Source organism: Buteo buteo, chromosome 13 (genome assembly GCF_964188355.1).
Source record: "Buteo buteo chromosome 13, bButBut1.hap1.1, whole genome shotgun sequence".
NCBI lineage: Eukaryota > Metazoa > Chordata > Aves > Accipitriformes > Accipitridae > Buteo > Buteo buteo.
Window position 1 is genome coordinate 23,009,749 of NC_134183.1, and position 19,043 is coordinate 23,028,791.

A 19,043-nucleotide genomic window follows, 5' to 3' on the forward strand; every position below is an offset into this window, starting at 1 on the left:
TCTTCGCAGTCTCGTTCAGGCTCTTTTAGGTAGTTATTGAACGCTGATTATAGAGAATAAAAGAGAAATTGTAAATACTGGAATATTTACCAAGTGCAGGTGAAATGAGTTTTGTTAGGGAAAGAAGGTTTGGTAACAGCAGTACTACAGATGTAGCACAGGTCTCTGGCTTGCTAATGCTGGCAGGGCTCTTCTTGGGCTCTTTATCTGCAGGGCAACACTTGGAATGGCAGCAATGCCAGTAAAATCTGTAAATAAACCCAGAGTTGAGCTGCTCTGGGATGTGTTCAGAGACACGGTTTGGAACATGGAGGGGAGAACCTGAAAACTTGAAGTGGCTGATGAGGAAGAACAGGGCTGCCGACTCCTAATATGGCTGCGGCTCTCGGGTTGGCAATGGAAACTCCCCCTGAGGTGTAAACCTTGGAAGGGTCATGCCTCTGAGACTGAGCTTTTACCGTCAGGCTGCAGTAACAGCCAGACTATTCCAGAACAGGAAAGAAAAAATCGCCCCGTAACTTTGGCACGTCTACTCCGTGTGTTTCTTTCCTTTCCTGTGCTAAATGGATATCGTTTGGGTTTTGTGCGGATCACAGGACATGCATTGCAATGGTACAACAGCTCTCACTATCTACTCAAAAGCTTCATTTCCTCCTTGTTTTTAATTGTTGTTTTAAATTGCACTTAGGTATTTGTGGTTATTCCAGCTTTTACCACCTTCCAGATTTTTCTGTGCAGAAAAAAACAAGGGCACGTGGAAGAACCATCCTGATAATGCTCATAAATTTTACTGTGCTTTTTAATTATTTATGTCCGTTGCTTCATTCTCATATTTACAGCTCAAGTTCTACCAGCCTTGGCTTTGATATGGTCTGTTCTCAAATCCCAGAGTTTGGCTTGATTATATCGGATGGAAGCTTTCCAATGAAAGGAGAGGAGAAAAGAAATATACTAACTTTCATTACTTAGGCTTCTGCAAAGTACTGCTTCAAAAAGCCCCTGCAGTTATGCCAGTGTGACATCACAGCTTTCAAACAGCAAATACCAGGAGAATTTGACCTAGTATTTGCTGCATTTTGCCTTGTTACTGATTTTTTTTTTTCCCTTCTAAATCCTCTAGCTAAATGTTGTGAAGAACAGGCACCAGCACTAAGATGTGAGCAGATTATTGCTTAATAAGGAATTATACATGTGTAACTGAAAAAATTCATTAGTCTGTGGTTGGCTGGATCAGCCACAAGAGCCAGATGCTGGCTTTCAACCAGTCCCGCAAACTCCATGATGGTATAGTGACCTACGTTGCACTCAAGGCTAGTGCATACTGCCTGCTCTCAAATCCCCTTACGTGTAGATGTGGGGATGAAACCTGAGGCTGTGCTTTGGCTGCCGCGGTAGTACAGTCTTCCTGCTCATCCTCCCAAAGTCTTAATGCATCCTGCATGTTGTATCTCAGTCACCAGCTGGGCAAAGTGCTATATGGAAAGCAACATGGGTGATCAGAGAATACTATTTCTCTGACTCCTAGGCATACTACTAAACTAAACATACTTCTTTTTCTTTCTCAGGACCCCTACCTATGCCATTGCCATCTTATATAGCACATTGTTGTTCTTTGAAATGCTAAATATTTTGAGGTACTGTGGTTGCAGAGAGCCTCATCTCTGACCTGCAGCTCGTAGGTTGCCTTCCCTGCAGTAAGATGTTCTACTGCTGTCCTGCCTGAGCTGCAGAGAAGAGGACAGGCCAAGGACAAATTCACAGCAGGAGCTGGAGCGGTGGTGCATCTGCTGCTGTCTGAGACTGTGGCTTTTTGTGATGGTGGCTCAGCCTGCTTGCACAGATAGCTTCTGCAGAAGATGTATCCTCATTTGCAACACCTATCCTATTTAGTTTGAACCTGATTGTGTCCTCAGATGACTCTTCTGCCGTTCCTATCACAGCTTGGAGATCTTATCTCCAGAAAGCTGCTGCAGGGCAGTGTGAAAGTTGTTTCCTTTCCACACCTGGGCTCTTTTTCCTGCAAAGATGTTATCTCTGTGTGCGTACTACACAATATAGCAGTATCCCCATTTCCCCCTCCCACCTATCAAGTGAGACAGAAACCACAGAATGGCAGAGGGAGGCGAAGAGCAGGATGGCTTTTTTTCCCTGCTAAACCTTTACTGAAAATCCCAGGTGAGTTAATAAACTTTTCTCCCTGCTCTGCAATTGCAACATCTATTTTCCCAAAGACTTCATGCTTACTGACAAAACTAGTCAGCATTACATGTTTCTAGCACCATTCTACGTGTGTTTTGCAGTCATCTGTCTCGACAACACACAGTAGGTAAAATTGGCATTTCTTTTGTGTACAAGACAGGTTTGAAAAATTTCTTATAAATTGGCTATTGGTGTTGACTGAAGACACTTGGGTCAGTGAGGACTGAGTTTTTTGAATGAATATCTGGATTTCCAGAGATATTTAGATTTGTGAAGATGAAAGGCAATGTAACTGTAACAGAGAGCCTCTTGGCAGGTTAAAGGCCTAACTCATACAGTTAAAAGGTAGTTCTGACCTCAGTATACAAAGGGGCCTTGAAAAATCCTGCTGAGTGCTAGCTGCATGTTTAGACATAGAAATGCCTTTTAAATTCAGGTCAAGATGCCTAATGTGAATTTGTAAGAGAATGTTACTTTTTCTCAAGCATGTTTATGGATTGTTCTCAATTTGAGACTGAATTAATAGTACCAATTAAGCTCAGTATTGTGTACACACATGGCTTACAAACTAATACCCCAGTACTTCCAAGCATGTTCATATTTGGCAGCATCAGTTAGGACGATCAAACTGTAAAGTGCCCAATTCACAGTAAATTCAGTGCTGAAGGGCTAAGCATGTATGTGAGGAACACAATCATCTGAAGAGATGAAAAGTGGTGGTAGCTGGAAAACAGGAGAAAATTGGTGATGGCTTCTGCATATTTTTCTCCTATATATTTTGTTGAAATTCCACTTGCATGTGAGCTTTTCAGGCAGCTCTGACTCTGATGACCATCCTTTGGAATTTAGGTAAGAGCAATATACATAAACTGTCTAACTTGTACACATAACAAGGGAAATAATGCTTACCTACTTGGGAAGCACATGGAGACTGATAAATGGAAAGTGTTGCATACACAAAGATTAATCGGCATCAATGCCTTCTTCCACTTGCTCCCTACTGCAGATATGAATGTAAAGCTGTGTGCTGTCAGTGCTGCAGCTGATGTGTAAACAGGTACTCATACATTCAAACCATGGCCTTAGTACTGCAGGCAGACTGTCACTGGACACTCACCGACAGGCAGAACTAAGTAGGGCTATAGGGTTATGTTATGACATATTGCCAGTTTGCAACCACCTAAGTTGCATCTTGTCACGTGGCACAGGGAGAATGATTCCAGTAGCTATGCTTGCATGAAATGGCTTCTTGCTCTGGCATACTCAAAGAAACTCTGCAAGCTAGCTCTCTTCCCTAGAGGTTTTAAGCTTTAAGTTTCCTTTGGCTGGACTTTATGGATGTGCTTCATCTGAATAGGACCAGAGGGGAAAGTGAAGTGCCATATAAAATCAAACTGATGGATCTATTTCTACAGCCTTGTCATATGGAAACAGTACCATTAGATTAAAAAGAACAAACACAGTTTTTCATCTCGTGTTCAATATCAGTCATTCCTTCTTTTGTTCTGAAGCATCTGACTTTTGCTTAAAGAAAAGGCTGCCACACAAGTCAGCCTTGTTCTTGGTAGAGATCAAGGAAGATGGTGCTTTCTCAGTCCATCAACTTCATATATCATGTTCTTTTCAAGTCTCTTAAATTGGCCATATTTTTAAAATTAGTTTCCTTGAAAAACTTTTTTTTTTTTGTTAAAAAGACCAACCAAACAAAAAACCCAGACAAAATAAATGTCAAAATCCTAAGCAGTGAAACTGCAGGAATGGCTGAAATGAAAACTGAAATTTCCCATCCATTGCAGCAGCCGAGTTACATGCGGTAAAGGTTGCTATTTCAAACACTGTTGTTTTACAGCTCAAGAGCACCTTTCATTTAAAAAGTGCTTTTTAAAGATGTACCCTGAGATTACTGCTGCCTTAGAGATGGTTTGTACTAACCAGTAGTCAGGGAGAACTACAGCTCTTAGCCTTGATTACTTTGAAACCAGCCTCCCTTTCATGCCCTCAAATAGCTCTGGGCACAAGCAGTGACATGTTCCATACCTTGCTACCTGGACTGTTGGCAGCACAAGCTGCCCTTGGATACATCACTGCCAGCAATTGATAGTATCCATAAAGGAAAAACGTTGCAGTTGTTTGCAGGCAATATAGTGTGAGTGCAGGCTCATTTTCTGGCATCATAAAGTCCTGGGTACCCCCAAGCTCTACCTTCTCTTTTATAGTTCACCATCAGAGACTCCTCAATGGCAAAGCACCTGCAATTCAATTTCTCTTAATGAGGACAGAAGTCACAGTTGCCCTGCTGAGATTTGAGCCTAGGGTTCCTGGGTATGTCACCAAGCAGTGCCCTTTGGCTTCATCATGCAGTAAGCGGGGTTTCACCAGGTACGTGGATTGTGTCCCTCTCCCTGCCCTTACTCTGGGTGTACACAGCATTCAGAAAAGTTTGAGGCAGAATGATCCAGAAGGAAGCAGAATGGGGCTGGCTCTCTCCCCTGTACACTGAGCACCTACCTTGCTGTGAGCACAATGTGCATGTCAGTCCCTGGGGTCTCTGGAGCAAAAGCTGCTGGGCATGGTGAACTGATCAGCTATGAATAAATTGACAGCTAAGGAGTGAGCCAACAGACCACTGGGTCCTTTCTCACTACTAACTGCACTGGGATTGGAAGACAGCTATCTGGGGAAAGGAGGGGGATTTAACCCCACTCACTGATATGCTTTAATTGTGCATGAGATGTTTTGTAGGGCAGGGCTGGTGCTTGTTATCAGATGTGGCCTCCATAAGTATCCTCACTACTCCTCTTAATCAATCAAGGATAGCATCAAGACCCTTTCTCAGTCCCCCTCCGTGTGTCCCTTGGGTGGGAGAGCTGGATTCTCACACTGTCAGTGTGAGAATGCTTGGGTGATGAATCTGTTAAGAATCCTATCTGGTTGTGATCCTTCCAGCCCCTTCATCTTGATGTGAATGACAAGTTGTCACAGCCTGCCTCAGCCATATTGGTGACATCTGACCCTAGAGAGGGAGTTGACAGGAATGGGAAATCTTCTGAGGTATGGCTTCTGCCTCAGGAAGCAGTGCCAGCTCTGCACCATCCTGTAAGAAATGCCTGGGCATTTTTTTGGCAAGGATTTAAGTGTGTTTTGTGTACCTTGTTCTTCTTTGTTACCACTTTGAAGCTAATTTAATTTAGAGCTGTAAAGAATAGGTTCAATTTTTAGGATACAGCTGTCTCTCCTTCTGTACTTGTTGTACACAAGAGACAGTAGGATACTTGTAAGGATGCCTGGAGGATAACCCTGGAGTGACTCTTCTTTCTGGGAGGCAGAGATGAAAGAGGCTGGAAGGCTATACCTTTTCACTGATTTTAACTTAACGGGCTCCAGGGCAGGCAGAGATGTTTGGAAGATGCTACAGTGAAGGCTTTGAGCTGAACCTGGGAACTGAGATATGCTTATTGTATCAGCCATGAAAGCAAGAGAGGACCTCACACTGGGGCTTCTGCATCACAACTCTAACTTCTCTACAAGGAGCAGCATGTCTTTCAGAGAACACATTGACTTCAGCTCACCAAAATGCAAGATAGGAGCAAATTTGCTCCTGGGGTTGTTGTAGGGTTTAAAAGCAGGGAATCCTCACTCCTTTTGCTGTTAAGTCTTGGTGGCTATTAGCATTGAATTTGGCACCTGTGTACACTTTTTTCCTCGCAACCCTCCTCTTGGAGTTAATAGACATATAAATCTTTAAAGATGGGGAGGAAATAGTGTTCAGTATGCATTTAATTTCTGTACCTTTTTTGTTTGCTCACTAATTCTGTTCAGCAAAATGAATTGCATCACAGAGAATAGGTTCCGCAGAAGATGTATATTTGTATTAAAGACAGTGTGTGCTTTTCCGGGGGGGGGAAAGCTGGTCACTGGAATTGAAGTAACCATTAGAAAAGGAGTATGTGATTTTTTTTTTTTAATTTTTTTTCCCTTTCCTTCTGCATTACACCAAAAGCACATCTGTGCACAACAGCTGGATCTCCAGACTCCACCTGTCGGCTGCGTGTGGGACTGTGAGCAGGCTTTGCCTTTAGCATAAGTTTTAATGCCTAGCTAACAAGCTGGAATTAAAGTGGACATGATGATGGGTGTTTTGTGTAAGTCCTAGACCAGCAATGCTATGAAAATGCCAGCAGCATAAGCAGCTTTTGCCCACCCATATTTCCAAGACTTGTGAAGCTGCTGGTTTTAAGCCTTTAAAACAAATCACTGTGCAAGTGCCTGCATATTTAAGATCTGTATTTCTGGGCCACAAGGGAAATGACTATTCAAGGCATCTGTCTCAGATGAGATCTACCTTCTGGTAGGATTTATAAAGCACCTATTGCTGTGGTGCCTACATGTTGTTTCTAAATGTCTCTCAGTTGTCAAATGTGAAATTGTCTTTTGAGTGAGTTGCTCTGTGACTGTATAAACTCCTGTAGTTAAGCATGAGTCCCAGGGGTTGGAGGCAAAATGCAGTCACACAATATGTACACTCAAGGGCTCTTAATTTCTCCCAGAGACAGGGGCTATGGAAGTTTAGGGGCTTTAAGCCTGTAAGCTGTAATACCTTGAGCCCTCAGTCAGGGTTCCCATTGTGCTAGATGCTGTACAAATATATATTGCATGGTCCCTGCCCCCCCGCTGCTTGCGATATAAATAAACATGACAGCAACAAGTGATTATACTGCAAAATAGCAGGGTAAAGGGCAAAAGGAGGGAGCATGGGCTTGAAGCAATGTGTGTTGCCAGGCAGGGGCAGAACCTTTTCTTACATTTCTATAAAAATAGTGCTGTACATCTTTATTATCCAGGTGTGATTGCCTTTAGGAATTAGATCAGGCATCAAGTTGAAGAGGTATTTAATGAAGCACCAAGTCATTTGCTTTCATTCAATAATTTGAAGAGGATGTTTTGTGTTTAAGCATGTAAAATGTACAATCTTGCAGGAGAAGGAAGGCTGGTTAAGTTACCTGGGGGCTGATCTGCAGAGCCCTTTTGGATCACTTTGTTCAGTCTTTGGCTTCTCTGCTTTTTCCTGTCCATAGTTCCAAGCTAGTCCTGAACAGGTAGGCACCAATGTCAATGTGTCCTGAGCCTTAAAATCCTTTCATGTAGTCCACCACGCATATCTCTTGTAGTGAGGTTTTTCATTTTCAGGAGTCGTCTTTTTTTTTTTTTTTTTTTTTTTTTTAATACTGGGGTGGAACAGCAATAAATTTTCTATTCAAGGGGCAAAAACAGAGGCACAGCATTGTCTGTCATACTGCCCAGCACTACAACCTGTGAGCTGAGATCAGAGTGGAGAAGAAAACCTAAGAGATCCTGGCTTTCAGTCTCCTCTGTCTGCAGTGATTTCCAGCTAACACTGTCCTGGTAGCTCAGATCTAAAGGGTGACCTAGGCAAAAGACTTCTTTGTCTATGCTTTTTAGCAGCCTGGTTTTACTGGCTAATCCAATTGTGCTTTGGCTTGGGAAGCGGAGTTTTTCTTTGTTGTTGCTCCTGGTTCCTAAGCACAGGATCTGGAAGTTGCATTTGTCTATCTGTCTGCTAGTTGTACTCCTGCCCTGATATCCAAGCTGCTGACTTGGAAACACTTCAGAGATTTCCATTCTTCAGAGTGGCTGTCTCAACTGCTACTACAGGGAGTTTTTAATGTTTTCTGATTACAGAGCAGCATTTATTATTATTATGCCTTTTAAGATAGGGCAACTTTATTTATACATCCTTTTTATGAAATATATAAATGAGCCTCCTTTGAGATAGCTGTTTTGTCAATCCCAGTGTAAGATTTTACTAACATATTGCCACAAAGAATAGAAAATCAGAGGAAGGCATCTGGACAGATTTGGCAGTTTTTTTAATGATTTCTTCCACCCCCCACCCCATTCTGTCTTGAGACAAATGCAGAGTTCTGCACTGGGCAAGCTATCAAATTCTCTGGTCTAGCATATGGCTCATCAAGTCATCTTTCTTGTGCTCTTAAACTTTTCTTCCTGTTCCCATCTCCCTGCCCCCCCCCCCCCACCTTTGCTCTCATGCGCAATTTATTATCTGCTTTCTCTCTGTCTTCCTGTCCCAGGCTTACTCATCTCATTATATCTTCTGATGCCAGAAAAGATGATGTTGGTTTGCCATTCGGTGTTAAGAGGTGCTGATATTATCACAAACACCATTTGCCTGGCTTGCTGTAAGCCTATTGATGCATCCAGCAGCTTGCTGCTGTTTTCAGTGAAAGTCCGTTCTGCATTCTCTTCTATGACTTCTTATTTGTTTCCCATAGGGTGTTTTGTATGTTTGAATTTGTTCAGCATCAAAGATAAGTAATATTCTGGGGGTACTTGCCGACAGCTGACTTAAAGTGTAAATTACAATGCTGATTTAAAGTCCAAACTTAAAACAAATGCAGGTAGGTAACTCTACACAGTGTAGGTGTGAACTCCTTTCCCAGGATAATTGTGGATGCTGAGTTTGCGTAAGTTCAAAAGTGTCCAGGCAAATAGATAGAAAGAAAATCAACTAAGAGCTAAAAAGCCTCCCAAAGGTACCATTGCTAGCTTATGAAATCTCTGGACTGCAAATTGCTGGAGTCTGGTCTGGAAGTTCCAGCACTGTGTTTTTGCTGTGGTCTTATATGCTTCCCTTGGCCACTGTTGGCCACAGGATACTAGACTATTTGGACTTTCAGCTTAAGCTGGTGCAGCTGCTCTTTTTTGCCCTGGCTAATTAACTTTGCACTTAGAATACCTGTTTCTCATTTCACTTCCATTTTGTCTATGATTAAAATGTAGGGGTGTAAGACTACAGTCATTCCTGGATCACCTTTTTCAGACCCTTCCCTCATTGGCAACTGAGCCTAACGGTCCCATTATAAGCAATTCAGGCTCCGTTTTCAAAGTTGTTAGGTTGTTCATCCCATTGCTGCCAAGAGGATGTTTCAGAGCTTCATTTCCCAATGCTTAAAACCTATCCTTTAATTTCCAGTTGAAATTTATTCATGGCCATTTTATATCCATTTGTCCTTGTGCCAGCTTTGTTCTTTAGCTTAAGTAGCTCTCTGCCTTCTTCAGTGTTTACTTCTCCCCCACCTAGTGTGTCTATGGAGAACAATCAAGTCACCTCTTAACCATCATTTTGCTAAGGTGACAAAACTGTGACCTCATGAGATATGTCTCCGTTAGCATAATGATTTCCTTAGCACTTTTCTGCACAGTTCCTTCCGAGTACTGCACACAGCTCTTCAGGTGAAGCCTTGTATGAAAACATTCATGCTTTCCCTTCTCTACTGGCAGTGGCTTTCCTGAGACCTGATCTGTCCTTTTCATGGTTGTCACCCTGCTGGGTCATGCTTGTACTCATCCTCTAATTGGCTCTCATATTCAGGGTGTCCTTCTACTCCTTTCCAAATTATGAACCCCTGCTCATAACAGCAATTCTTGTTAAACCCTAACTGTGTAACCTTGCACTTTGACTATTACATTTCATCACGTTTCTGTTGCTTCAGAACTCAAGAACATCCTGTTACTCCTGAAAGATATTCTTAACTCCCTGCTATTGGCAGCAGCTCCTGACTTCACATGGTCAGCAGATTTTGTTAGTATACTCTGACTTTTTGTGCCAAGGTCATTAATGAAAAGATAAAATAAGATCAGTCTCAAAATATCCTTGAGGATTTCCACACATAACTTCCCTCCAGACTAATAATTCCTCTTTCAGCACAACTCCTGTCATTGCCTCTTTAACCAGTTCCTTGTCCATGTTGCAGTTCTTACACTAATCCCTATGTCTCCAGCTTGGCTGCTAATTTCCAGTGTGGCACCGTATCAAATGCTTTATTGAGGTACACCTAAACTAGGTCTACCACATTTCCCTTGTCTAGAAAAATCAGTTATCAAAGAAAGATATCAAGTTAGGCAGGCTTGATCTACTCTTGGTAAATGTGTTTTATCTGTTTTGCAGTTTACCCTCATGTCTTTAATTATTTTTTCTTTCAAAATTTGTTCTAAAGCAATGCATAGTATTGAGGTCAGTCTACTGGGTCTGCACCTACTTAGGACTAACTGTAAAGTACATGCTGTAGGACGTACAGAACCCTGCATATTGCCTATGCCAAAACCCTTGTGATGAATTGCAGTACTTGAAGAGATGAAATGTACTAATTTGGTTCCACTTTATTTTATTGCAGTACTATGTACAGGCATGGAATGAGATGAGGATGTGTCTAGGCTGTTAGCCTGGAATGTGGGAAATCCAGCTAGCTACAGCTGCAGGTCTGTGATGTTGTTTCAGAAGTAGGTGGTGACTATGAAAGTTTCTGATTCTGCTCAGTGGTGGTCCTGGGATCTGGGTGATACTACGTTTAATTTTTATTTATTTATCATTTTTTTTTAGGACTTGTCTGAATTTTTCCATCCCATAGAACCATCTGGGTGGATTTACTTACATAGTTGTGATAGTCTTGGGTTTCTCAGCTTTACAAGCAAAGAAGTGGCAAACCTGTTCTACCAGGTCACATCTAAAACACAAATAGCTCCTATCCCTTGACTTGGAGCAGAACAGCTCCCTCCAAGCCTGGAGAAGAGAAGTGACTGGGGTGGTTAAGACTATTGAAGGATTAGCTATGGTACGGCTACAAACAGTTTGGGTCTTCTGGGGCAAGTGTGATGAGGAATTAGAGAGAATGGAGACTCAAAGTTAGGAGGAATATGAGTTTACACTATCTGAGAACATGGTTTGGGCGGTCTGAGGTCCTCTGGGGATGAATGAAGTTGTCTGTGTACAATGTGGTTTACATACCATCAAAAAGTATTGGAGAATCCAGACTTGCTGATTGATTGGTTGATGGGAGGTTTGGTGGCAGTGTTGACATTATGATGGTGGTGTAGCTCTACTGAAACTCTTTGAAATGCTCATAAGCATCCCCATAATAAACCAGATGCCTACAGGAAATCCTTAGATCTCTTTTGCTTGGAGCTAGAAACACTTTGGTTCTTCCTTTGTTGCTCTGCTGTTCTGGCATGTAACTGAGACATCACCTTAAGCCTGCAAATGTAGGTATGTAATGTAGTCTCCTTTACAAGATACATACTTGAGTGCGAGCTTTGGGAGATGGTCTGGATGGAATTTTACCTTGCTTAGATCTGCTTACTTTGTCCCAAACTTTAAACTTGGGGAAAGATTGAGTGATCAGTGACCATCACTTGACAAATAAAGTATCCCTTTTCTGAGCACGCTGAATAGCTTGTGGATGACAGTTTTCTCCCACCAGCTGAATGATTATTCTTTAGGTAGAGTTAAAGTGGCAGTGAGGGCATGACTGTGCTTCCACTGGTGAGATTTTTAGCTGCTGATTTCCTGTTCTATCTGTATTTGTGTGTGTTTCTTTTGCAGTTTATTTGTAATGCTGTTGTTGAACTCGGACAGATTCATTATGAAAGAATGACATTAGATAGGGATGTCGACCCAACATCAGCAAGAACCAGCTCTAGAATCTTTCTTAGTCTCAGCTGCTGTTAGGGCACACAATGAACAACAGCTTGATGACAAAAAATATTTTTTTGCTGCAGGATGATAATTGGCTCAGTATGGAAGTTAATATGATTTTATTTGGGGATTGGTTTGTAAAGAGATTACATTTTAGGGAATCCTTAGGCATGGAGGCTTTTGTAGCTTTATTTATTTAATCAGCTGTGGGCACTTGAAACTTCACAGCAGTAAGCCAGGTTAGAACATGGATATTCTTGCTCCAGCAGAATATGACTGGAAAAGAAAGTCTTCTGTGGGGCTAGTGGGATGGAGATTATACCAGACAAGGAAGAAACTTGCCTCCAGATGGTGGGGAGCAAGGATGTCTCAGTTCAGCTTTTCAAGCTGCAAATGTTAGCGACCAGCTCCCATTCAAACCAGTGCGATGCTGACTCAGGCAGTTTGAGTTGCTTACCTGCACATGGAAATGATGCAGAAGGTCAACAGAAATGCCTCTGTGTGTCTCTCCCCTCTAGCTGCTTACTTTCTAAGCTCCATGGGGCAAGCAGTCTTACCACAGAGCTTTAGCATTTTTCTTGTAAATCCTGATCTGAGTGGGGACCTTTACATGCCACTGCAGTGCAAGACATTGTTAAAATTAACCCAAAAGAAAATTTAATTTCTCTTAAAGCTGGTGGGAGAGGATGGGGGTGAAGCTTGTTCTGTGAAAACAGAGAAGGGAGTGGAATTTGCCTGGAAATACTGACATGGATGTTCCGGCTTGATGCAGAAGTTATCATCTACTGATGTAGATAGAAGCACTGGTGTCTGGAGTGGGCATGTGCTGAGTCTTCGATACAAAGAAATAGCTCTGGGGCAGCAGTTTAAAGACTTGCTTCATTACTTTGGATATGTGGGTGTTGCTGTAAATTTAATGGTCACTACAAATCAGTGTAACACTAAAGCTAGAGGGCTAATGGTCTTTTAAGAATAACTGAGTCAGCTGCAGAGACTGGATCCTCTGCTGGTGTAAAACACTGCAGTTCTGTCAAAGCCCATCGTAAGCTGTCAATTTAGACCATCTGGGAAGCCTAGCCCAGAAGACTGTGAAGGTGAAGGTTACAAAAATTATTGAAGAAATTGACGTTATTTCTCCATTTCTCTTCTTTCCCCAGGGCAGCCATTGAGGCTCTGGCAGCTTTGCTGAAATCAAGTAAGCTTTTTTTCTTCATATTCTTTCTGACTTTCCTTTCTGTGCTGTGTTACTGGACAGAATGATACTGTTGAACCTCCTTCTCCCTTGGTATCTCCTCTTCCCTCAGTCCCAAAGAGCACTGCTTAGAAAAGAGAAGCCGTAATGCAGTACTTTCCTGTATGTCTAGCTATGATTCTTGGAGCCCCGTGGCTCTGTGGACACACAGCTCTATGGGAGATGGTGCCATAGGTCCCAGGGAGCAAGCTGCTGAGGGAGCCAGGCTAGACCCTTATTTTGAGTATTTAGGGAACAGTGGTTGTCCTGGGGCTTGGCGCAGTGGAAGAAATGGTGAACCTCTCCAGTCAGTGTCAAATGCTTGTTCTGTTCCAGCATCAGTGGAGAGTGGGGCCAGGACCTGTGTCCTGTGGTGCTGTTGTACTATGTGCTTACCTGGTAACAATGATGCTGTTGGCAAAGGCTTGGAAAACTTCTGTAGCCCAACGGAGATGACCTTATTCTCCTTTGCAAGCTTATCAGGTCTGATAATGTGCAGATAGGGATGAGACCTAGTGATTGCTGGGGTACAGCCCTGCTATGGCAGGCTGTGCTTAACATTTGCACCAGCTGGCTGGTGGTGTTGAAGACCTTAACGTGGGTTCTCAGCCACACACTGCTGGTGTGACTGTTCCTGAAATGAACGTTACCCTTTTTTTACCTTTATCCCATCTGAAAACACTTAGCTTTTTATTACCAGAATTTAATAAAGCTTTGATTAAGAAAGAGAACTCTACTATTGCAGACAATCTACTCTACAATAAATCACAATGGTGTATTGTCCTTCTGTCTCTTCCCATTCCCTTCCCCCCCCTTTTCTTCCCCTCTCCCTTCTCCTTTTCATAGTATTAGGAATAAATGCATTTGTGAAAAATTGTAGCCCTGGAAGCAGTGCTTAAATGAGCATGCTGCAATGGGATCGTGTCTGAGTTGCAGCAGCTCAAGTGATGAGTTCTGAAATAATGTCTCAGTATTAACCTTGCTGCCTAGATTTAAAGGTCACATTATTGCAACAAGGGAGGCCCTTCTGGTTTGGGCACTAAATCTTAACAAGGGGGTTGTGGGGCTATGCCACAGCTGCTTGCAATACAAGAGCAAAATTAGCCTTCAGAGTAGAAAGAAATCTAGAGAGAAGGCTGGAAAAGTGGAGCAAGAGCTGAAAGCTCATCTGGCAGCTTGAGCTTTTCTCTTGCACTCCCGATTTGTGGTAAGTACTAGGAATGGGAAGTGAAATTCTGTTGTCCCATGATATTTATAGGATAAGTTTTCTAGTTGAAGGCTTATTCTGGGTCTAGAGATGAGAACAGTATATAGGAATGGAGGACTAATTACCAAGGGAAGCTGTGAAATGTAGTCTCCTGGGGAGTCATAAACACATGTTGTGAAAGTTGGGAGGCAAGCTGAGAATGATCTAGGGAATCTAAAAGGACTGAATTCAGCTCCAAATTCTCCTAGCCCTTTTCCTCTCAGAGTGAGGTAAGTTTTTAAAGCTATTTAATCTTAGAAATTTTCTGTGTGACTCTTCTCAGCCAATTTGGGTTGTGAAAGCATCCTGGTTCGTTCTTTCTTTTATGCTTTTTGTGCTTTAGGAAGTGCAGAGAGGCTTTCCAGTACAGGAAGAACACACTGATCATTCTGGTTGGTTGCTTCAGGTGCTTTCACAGAAGGTACAAAAAATGAATTCCAACAGGAATTTAGTCTATTGGGCAAAGCAGTCCCTACACTGTCTCTCTGGTTGATCACTGTGATGTACAGATTAGGGTTCTCGTGTTCATTTGTACTGTTGACCACTGCAAACAAAGGCATTGCTTGGGAGAGACATTTCTTCGTTTTGAGACATCCTTCCCAGTTTGCTGGCTTGTGTCCTTCTCTCCTTTATCATTCACAACTGAACAACATTGTTGCAGCAAAACCAGCTACTGCTTCCATGGAAAAATGATTTTTAGGAAAACACATGGTCTATTTTCAGCTGATGTTCTCTTAAGGCGCCGGAACTGGGATTTGGGAAATGGTGCCAATACTGTGCAACCAAACAGAGTGCCACAGTCCACAAGTCAGCCTGAACTGTGTTTTCTGATGTTTTCTGCAGTCTGATGGTGAGCGGTCAAGAATGTCTTTTAGTTTTCTCCTTGTCCTGTGGCTCAGGACATGAGAAGCTCCAGGCTTCTGGAGTAGAGTGCTCTGGTAGCTGCATACAAATGAGCAGGCTGTGTCTTTTGGGAGGTGTAGGTCAGGACATGTGAAAAACAGCTCTGGTTCTTCCAGAAATAAATTCACCATGGCTGGAAAAGAGCTGAGTTCTTTTTCATGATTGCTATAGCACTTGAAAATTGCTTATGAAAACAAGGGGTAAAACTGTACATGGCAAAGCATCCAGAAGCCCATTAGCATGTTTTAGATAGGATAAAAACTAAATGGGAGGCAGGAATCCTGGAATGTGCTACAGTACTGAATTGGTGGACTGATTATTGTGAGTTTTTTGGGAGACACAGTAACCCACTTGCTGGAAAATGGTGGTGAGATTCAGTTTTGCTGGGGGTGAAGGCTATAGAACAGACAGGACAAGAACACACCCATTCTTGAGGGTCTCTCTGTAGGGCTGTTGTATCCTTAAGTGCTTCAGCCCAAAGTGATCAGGAGGCTTATGGTCATACACGGAGTCGTGCTGGAGGGAGAGTGTCCTTCCTCCTTTCGGCAGCGAGCTGCAACGAGAAAACACACGGTAGTTTTAAAGGGAGCAGGCAGATGGCAGTGTGTCTCCCTGATGGAATCAGAAACATCCATCTTCAGCTCCTCGGGCTCCCATAAGCTCTACTCAAGACTTTGTCCACCTGCAGAGCAAGGGGCTGACTAGAAACTTTTTGGCCTCTGTCTCTTTCCTAACAGAAGCTGATGCTAAATGCCCACTTAACAGGTGCATAACAGCAAGAAACAAGATCTGCCAGGAAAGAAGGCATCAGTGTAAGAAAAAATGACTGCTCCAGCTGCACCTGGGAAATTGTTGCTGTTTTTCAGAGGGAAAGTGTAAGATTGTCCAAAGAAATAAGTGATTGGATACTACAAACTTGTGCTTCATCCACAACAGCGAAGAAATGCTTGGAAACCCAGTGAAAAACTAGAGTGACCTTGGTTGTCCTGTTCCTCTGTACATAGTGGAAATCGGTGATAATCATAGAGATTAATGGAGGTAATTAATGGAGGAATAAAAGTTTAGGTCCCTTCTAACGACAGTGCTACATCTTTCTATCAGTGGAAGCTCAGATTACTGATATAGAGAAGATGTGTCTTGCCTGACCATCAGCCAGTCTCTCTCTTCTGACTTATCTCTTTCCAAGCATCCCGGAGTACTTTACCTATCCTTGCATGCTGCTCTCCCAGTTGCTGTTCTACACCTGCCATGCCCACATGCATGCAGCAAACAGCTTGTAGCAAGTTCTTCCTCCATTGCCTTGCTGGTTTTTTTATCTATTGTCTCTCCACCCTGCTGTTAACTCCCTCTGACTGAACTACGTTATTATACAGGCTGAACATGTTGCTTGGTAAATATCTATAATGGTGCTGAAGTGCCATGAGAGCATCAGGAGGTTTTTTATTCTTCTCTGGGATGTTACAGTCAAGCTTTCCAGTGTAACACCTCTCCATCCTTCCTCCTTCAATATCTAGATGCTTACTACAGCCCAAGGTGGGGATGAGTGCGTAGATACTGATAGCTATACATAAACTGGGGTGGGATGAGGTGCAGCATCCTTCCCGGAGTCTCTTCTTTCTGTTCCAGGGTACACCTACTACTTTTTCCAGCCTCCTTTGGCTTTGTTCTACTTCTCATCTATATGTCTGCCTTTGTATCTTGCTTCAGTTCTGTCTTAAGGCCTGGGCAGCTCATCACTAAGCCCTCCTTTGCCTGCAAGAGGCCTAGGTGTGGAGGGGCATACCCCAGCTGAGGCCTGTTTGAGCGGCGGTGGAAGGCGAGGGCTGCCCTCCATGTCACTCTCAGCCATGGGTTCTATTGCTTTTAGTGAACTCACGCCCCCTAAAATAGAACAGGCAAATCATTCCCAGTTTTGGGGGAGTGGAAGAAAACTGGACACCTGCTATATAAGCGCAGCCAAGTGCATACCTAGGGGTTTGCGGGCTGAAGGCGGTGTGATGGACCAAACCGGACACTGCCGCTCGGCACCTCGAGCCACACGATGGCGATGTTATTTTAAGGATCCACGCTCGCGCTGGCGCTTAATCCAATATTTATTTTTGGCGAGTAATTTGTTTATCAGCAGGTTATTTTAATCTAATTTTGGTTGTATTTGTTATTCCTGACTATCTGTACTTCTCAGAATTAGCAGCTTGCACGTCTTCAAGGAAATTAGCTAGAGCCGATCTAGGAGGCATTTGCTCAGTGGATATTGAAGGAAAGGGCTAGGGAAATGGGCAGGGCCCTTGTTGCAATGCTTGCCTAGTAAAATTGTAATAAGCAATTTAAAAAGACAGGTTGTGGTGACCCTTTGATCATGCTTATTTCATCAAGACAATTGCGTATGCTAACAGCAGTTATTGCTGATGGCCTTTCCCCTCTCTTTCTATATCTTTTCCTTCCTCCTTTTGTCTTCTTTATCTTTTTGCCTTCCCTTTTCCTGCCTCCAGCCTTTCATCTCTCATTTCCTGCTCTTTCCTCCCATCTTCCATTAACTAACCTTTATTTAACCTTTCACCTGCTTTTTTTTTTTTTTTTCCATCGAAGCATAAGGATTGTCTTGTGGCTGGCGGGATAAAATAATCAGTGTCATTCTTTTCCATTTATGCTGGCATCAAGGAGGGGCAAGGAACTCTGTGAGAAACGGAAAGTGGTGTTCTAGCGCGTAAGTGGATTATGGTTTCTGAAAGGCCTGCACCCTCTATGTCTGAACTCATAATGCTTTGCAACAGATCTACTGATGCAGGTCTTTGATCTTGTGTCAAAACAGCCGTATGGTTAAACCAGGTCAGTTCCTGTAGCCAACAGCATGAAGTCTGTGATTTGCCTAATATTTTGCCAGGTACCCATTTCTCACAATCAGTTTAAGACTTCGTTACCCACCTCTGGATTCAAACTCCATTATCAGTCTGGCCCCAAATCTATCATCACAACTTGCAGGGTATTGTGATCAGAGTTGAATTTTGCAAATAGTTACTTTCATAATAATTTAAAACAAGTTCTGTGTCTATCTTTTCTTCCTGAATTTCAGAATGCAAATAGTCTTGATTCTATATTTTTAAGCTGTCTCTTTTGAGAAGAGCCACTTTATGGGGGGAAAAAAAAATATTTTTGAATGTCCTTTATATTCCTTTCCCCGAGACTGCTCTTCATTCGTAGACATATCCCAAACTGAAAGTAACTCGGTACTCCAGAGAAAAAGGTTGGTTTCATCTCCTGGGGCATGGCAGCTTCCCACTGTTTTGTTCCTCAGGGTGGGTATAATAGAACCAAAGTGTCAAGGAGCTGCATTATTCTCTGTTGACATCCTTAATAGTGATTGCTTACTGCCTTTTTCTTGGCATGGGAAGTGTTTGTGCCTCCAGTGATGATCTGGTTTCAGAAAATTCAGTGGCTGAATTTGAGGAAGCCTTCCAAATTCTAGCATCCTTATTTGAACTCTTTCAAACTGCTTTGGTCAGAAAAATCAAGCTGGAAATTTTGTGCAAATTTATCTTTTGTGGATTTCCAGCTTTCTTTTGACTTACAACAAGAAGATGCTGTGAAACTGAAAAATAAAGGAGGAAAAGGAAACCTTTTTGAAAAGCAGTTTCCTTCTGGGGTTAGTTCAAAAGTTTTGGAAGGGATTGGCTTGCTCTTTCTTAATCTTTACATGTGAACCATGTAACAAAGGCAAATAAGAGAAGAATCACCATGTCATAATACAGTTTGTATGACTGCCACTGAATTGGCCAACACCTGGAACTAAAACAAATGTTTTGGAGTAGAAGGAATGAGCTGTTCTTGTAGTGAAGCTAAGCTTGTGGCTGATTCCTGGTCTAGGAGCAAAACATGGCACTTGTAGTTGCTAGTACATCCTGCCTGTGTTCTCTACCTTTGTGCCAGTGTTATTCGTCTGTCCTAAATGCTTAAGT

The 19,043-nt window shown here is 42.6% G+C and overlaps 1 protein-coding gene across 2 annotated transcripts in view; it reads left to right on the forward strand.

Annotated features, from left to right (window-relative positions):
* The window catches only part of AGBL1 (AGBL carboxypeptidase 1), a 304,004-nt gene that overhangs the window by 36,741 nt on the left and 248,220 nt on the right, over positions 1–19,043 (forward strand). For both annotated transcript variants that reach the window (XM_075045069.1, XM_075045070.1), the window contains exon 6: positions 12,868–12,905. In XM_075045069.1, coding sequence (XP_074901170.1) covers positions 12,868–12,905 — 38 coding nt within the window. The remainder of the gene's footprint in view (positions 1–12,867; positions 12,906–19,043) is intronic.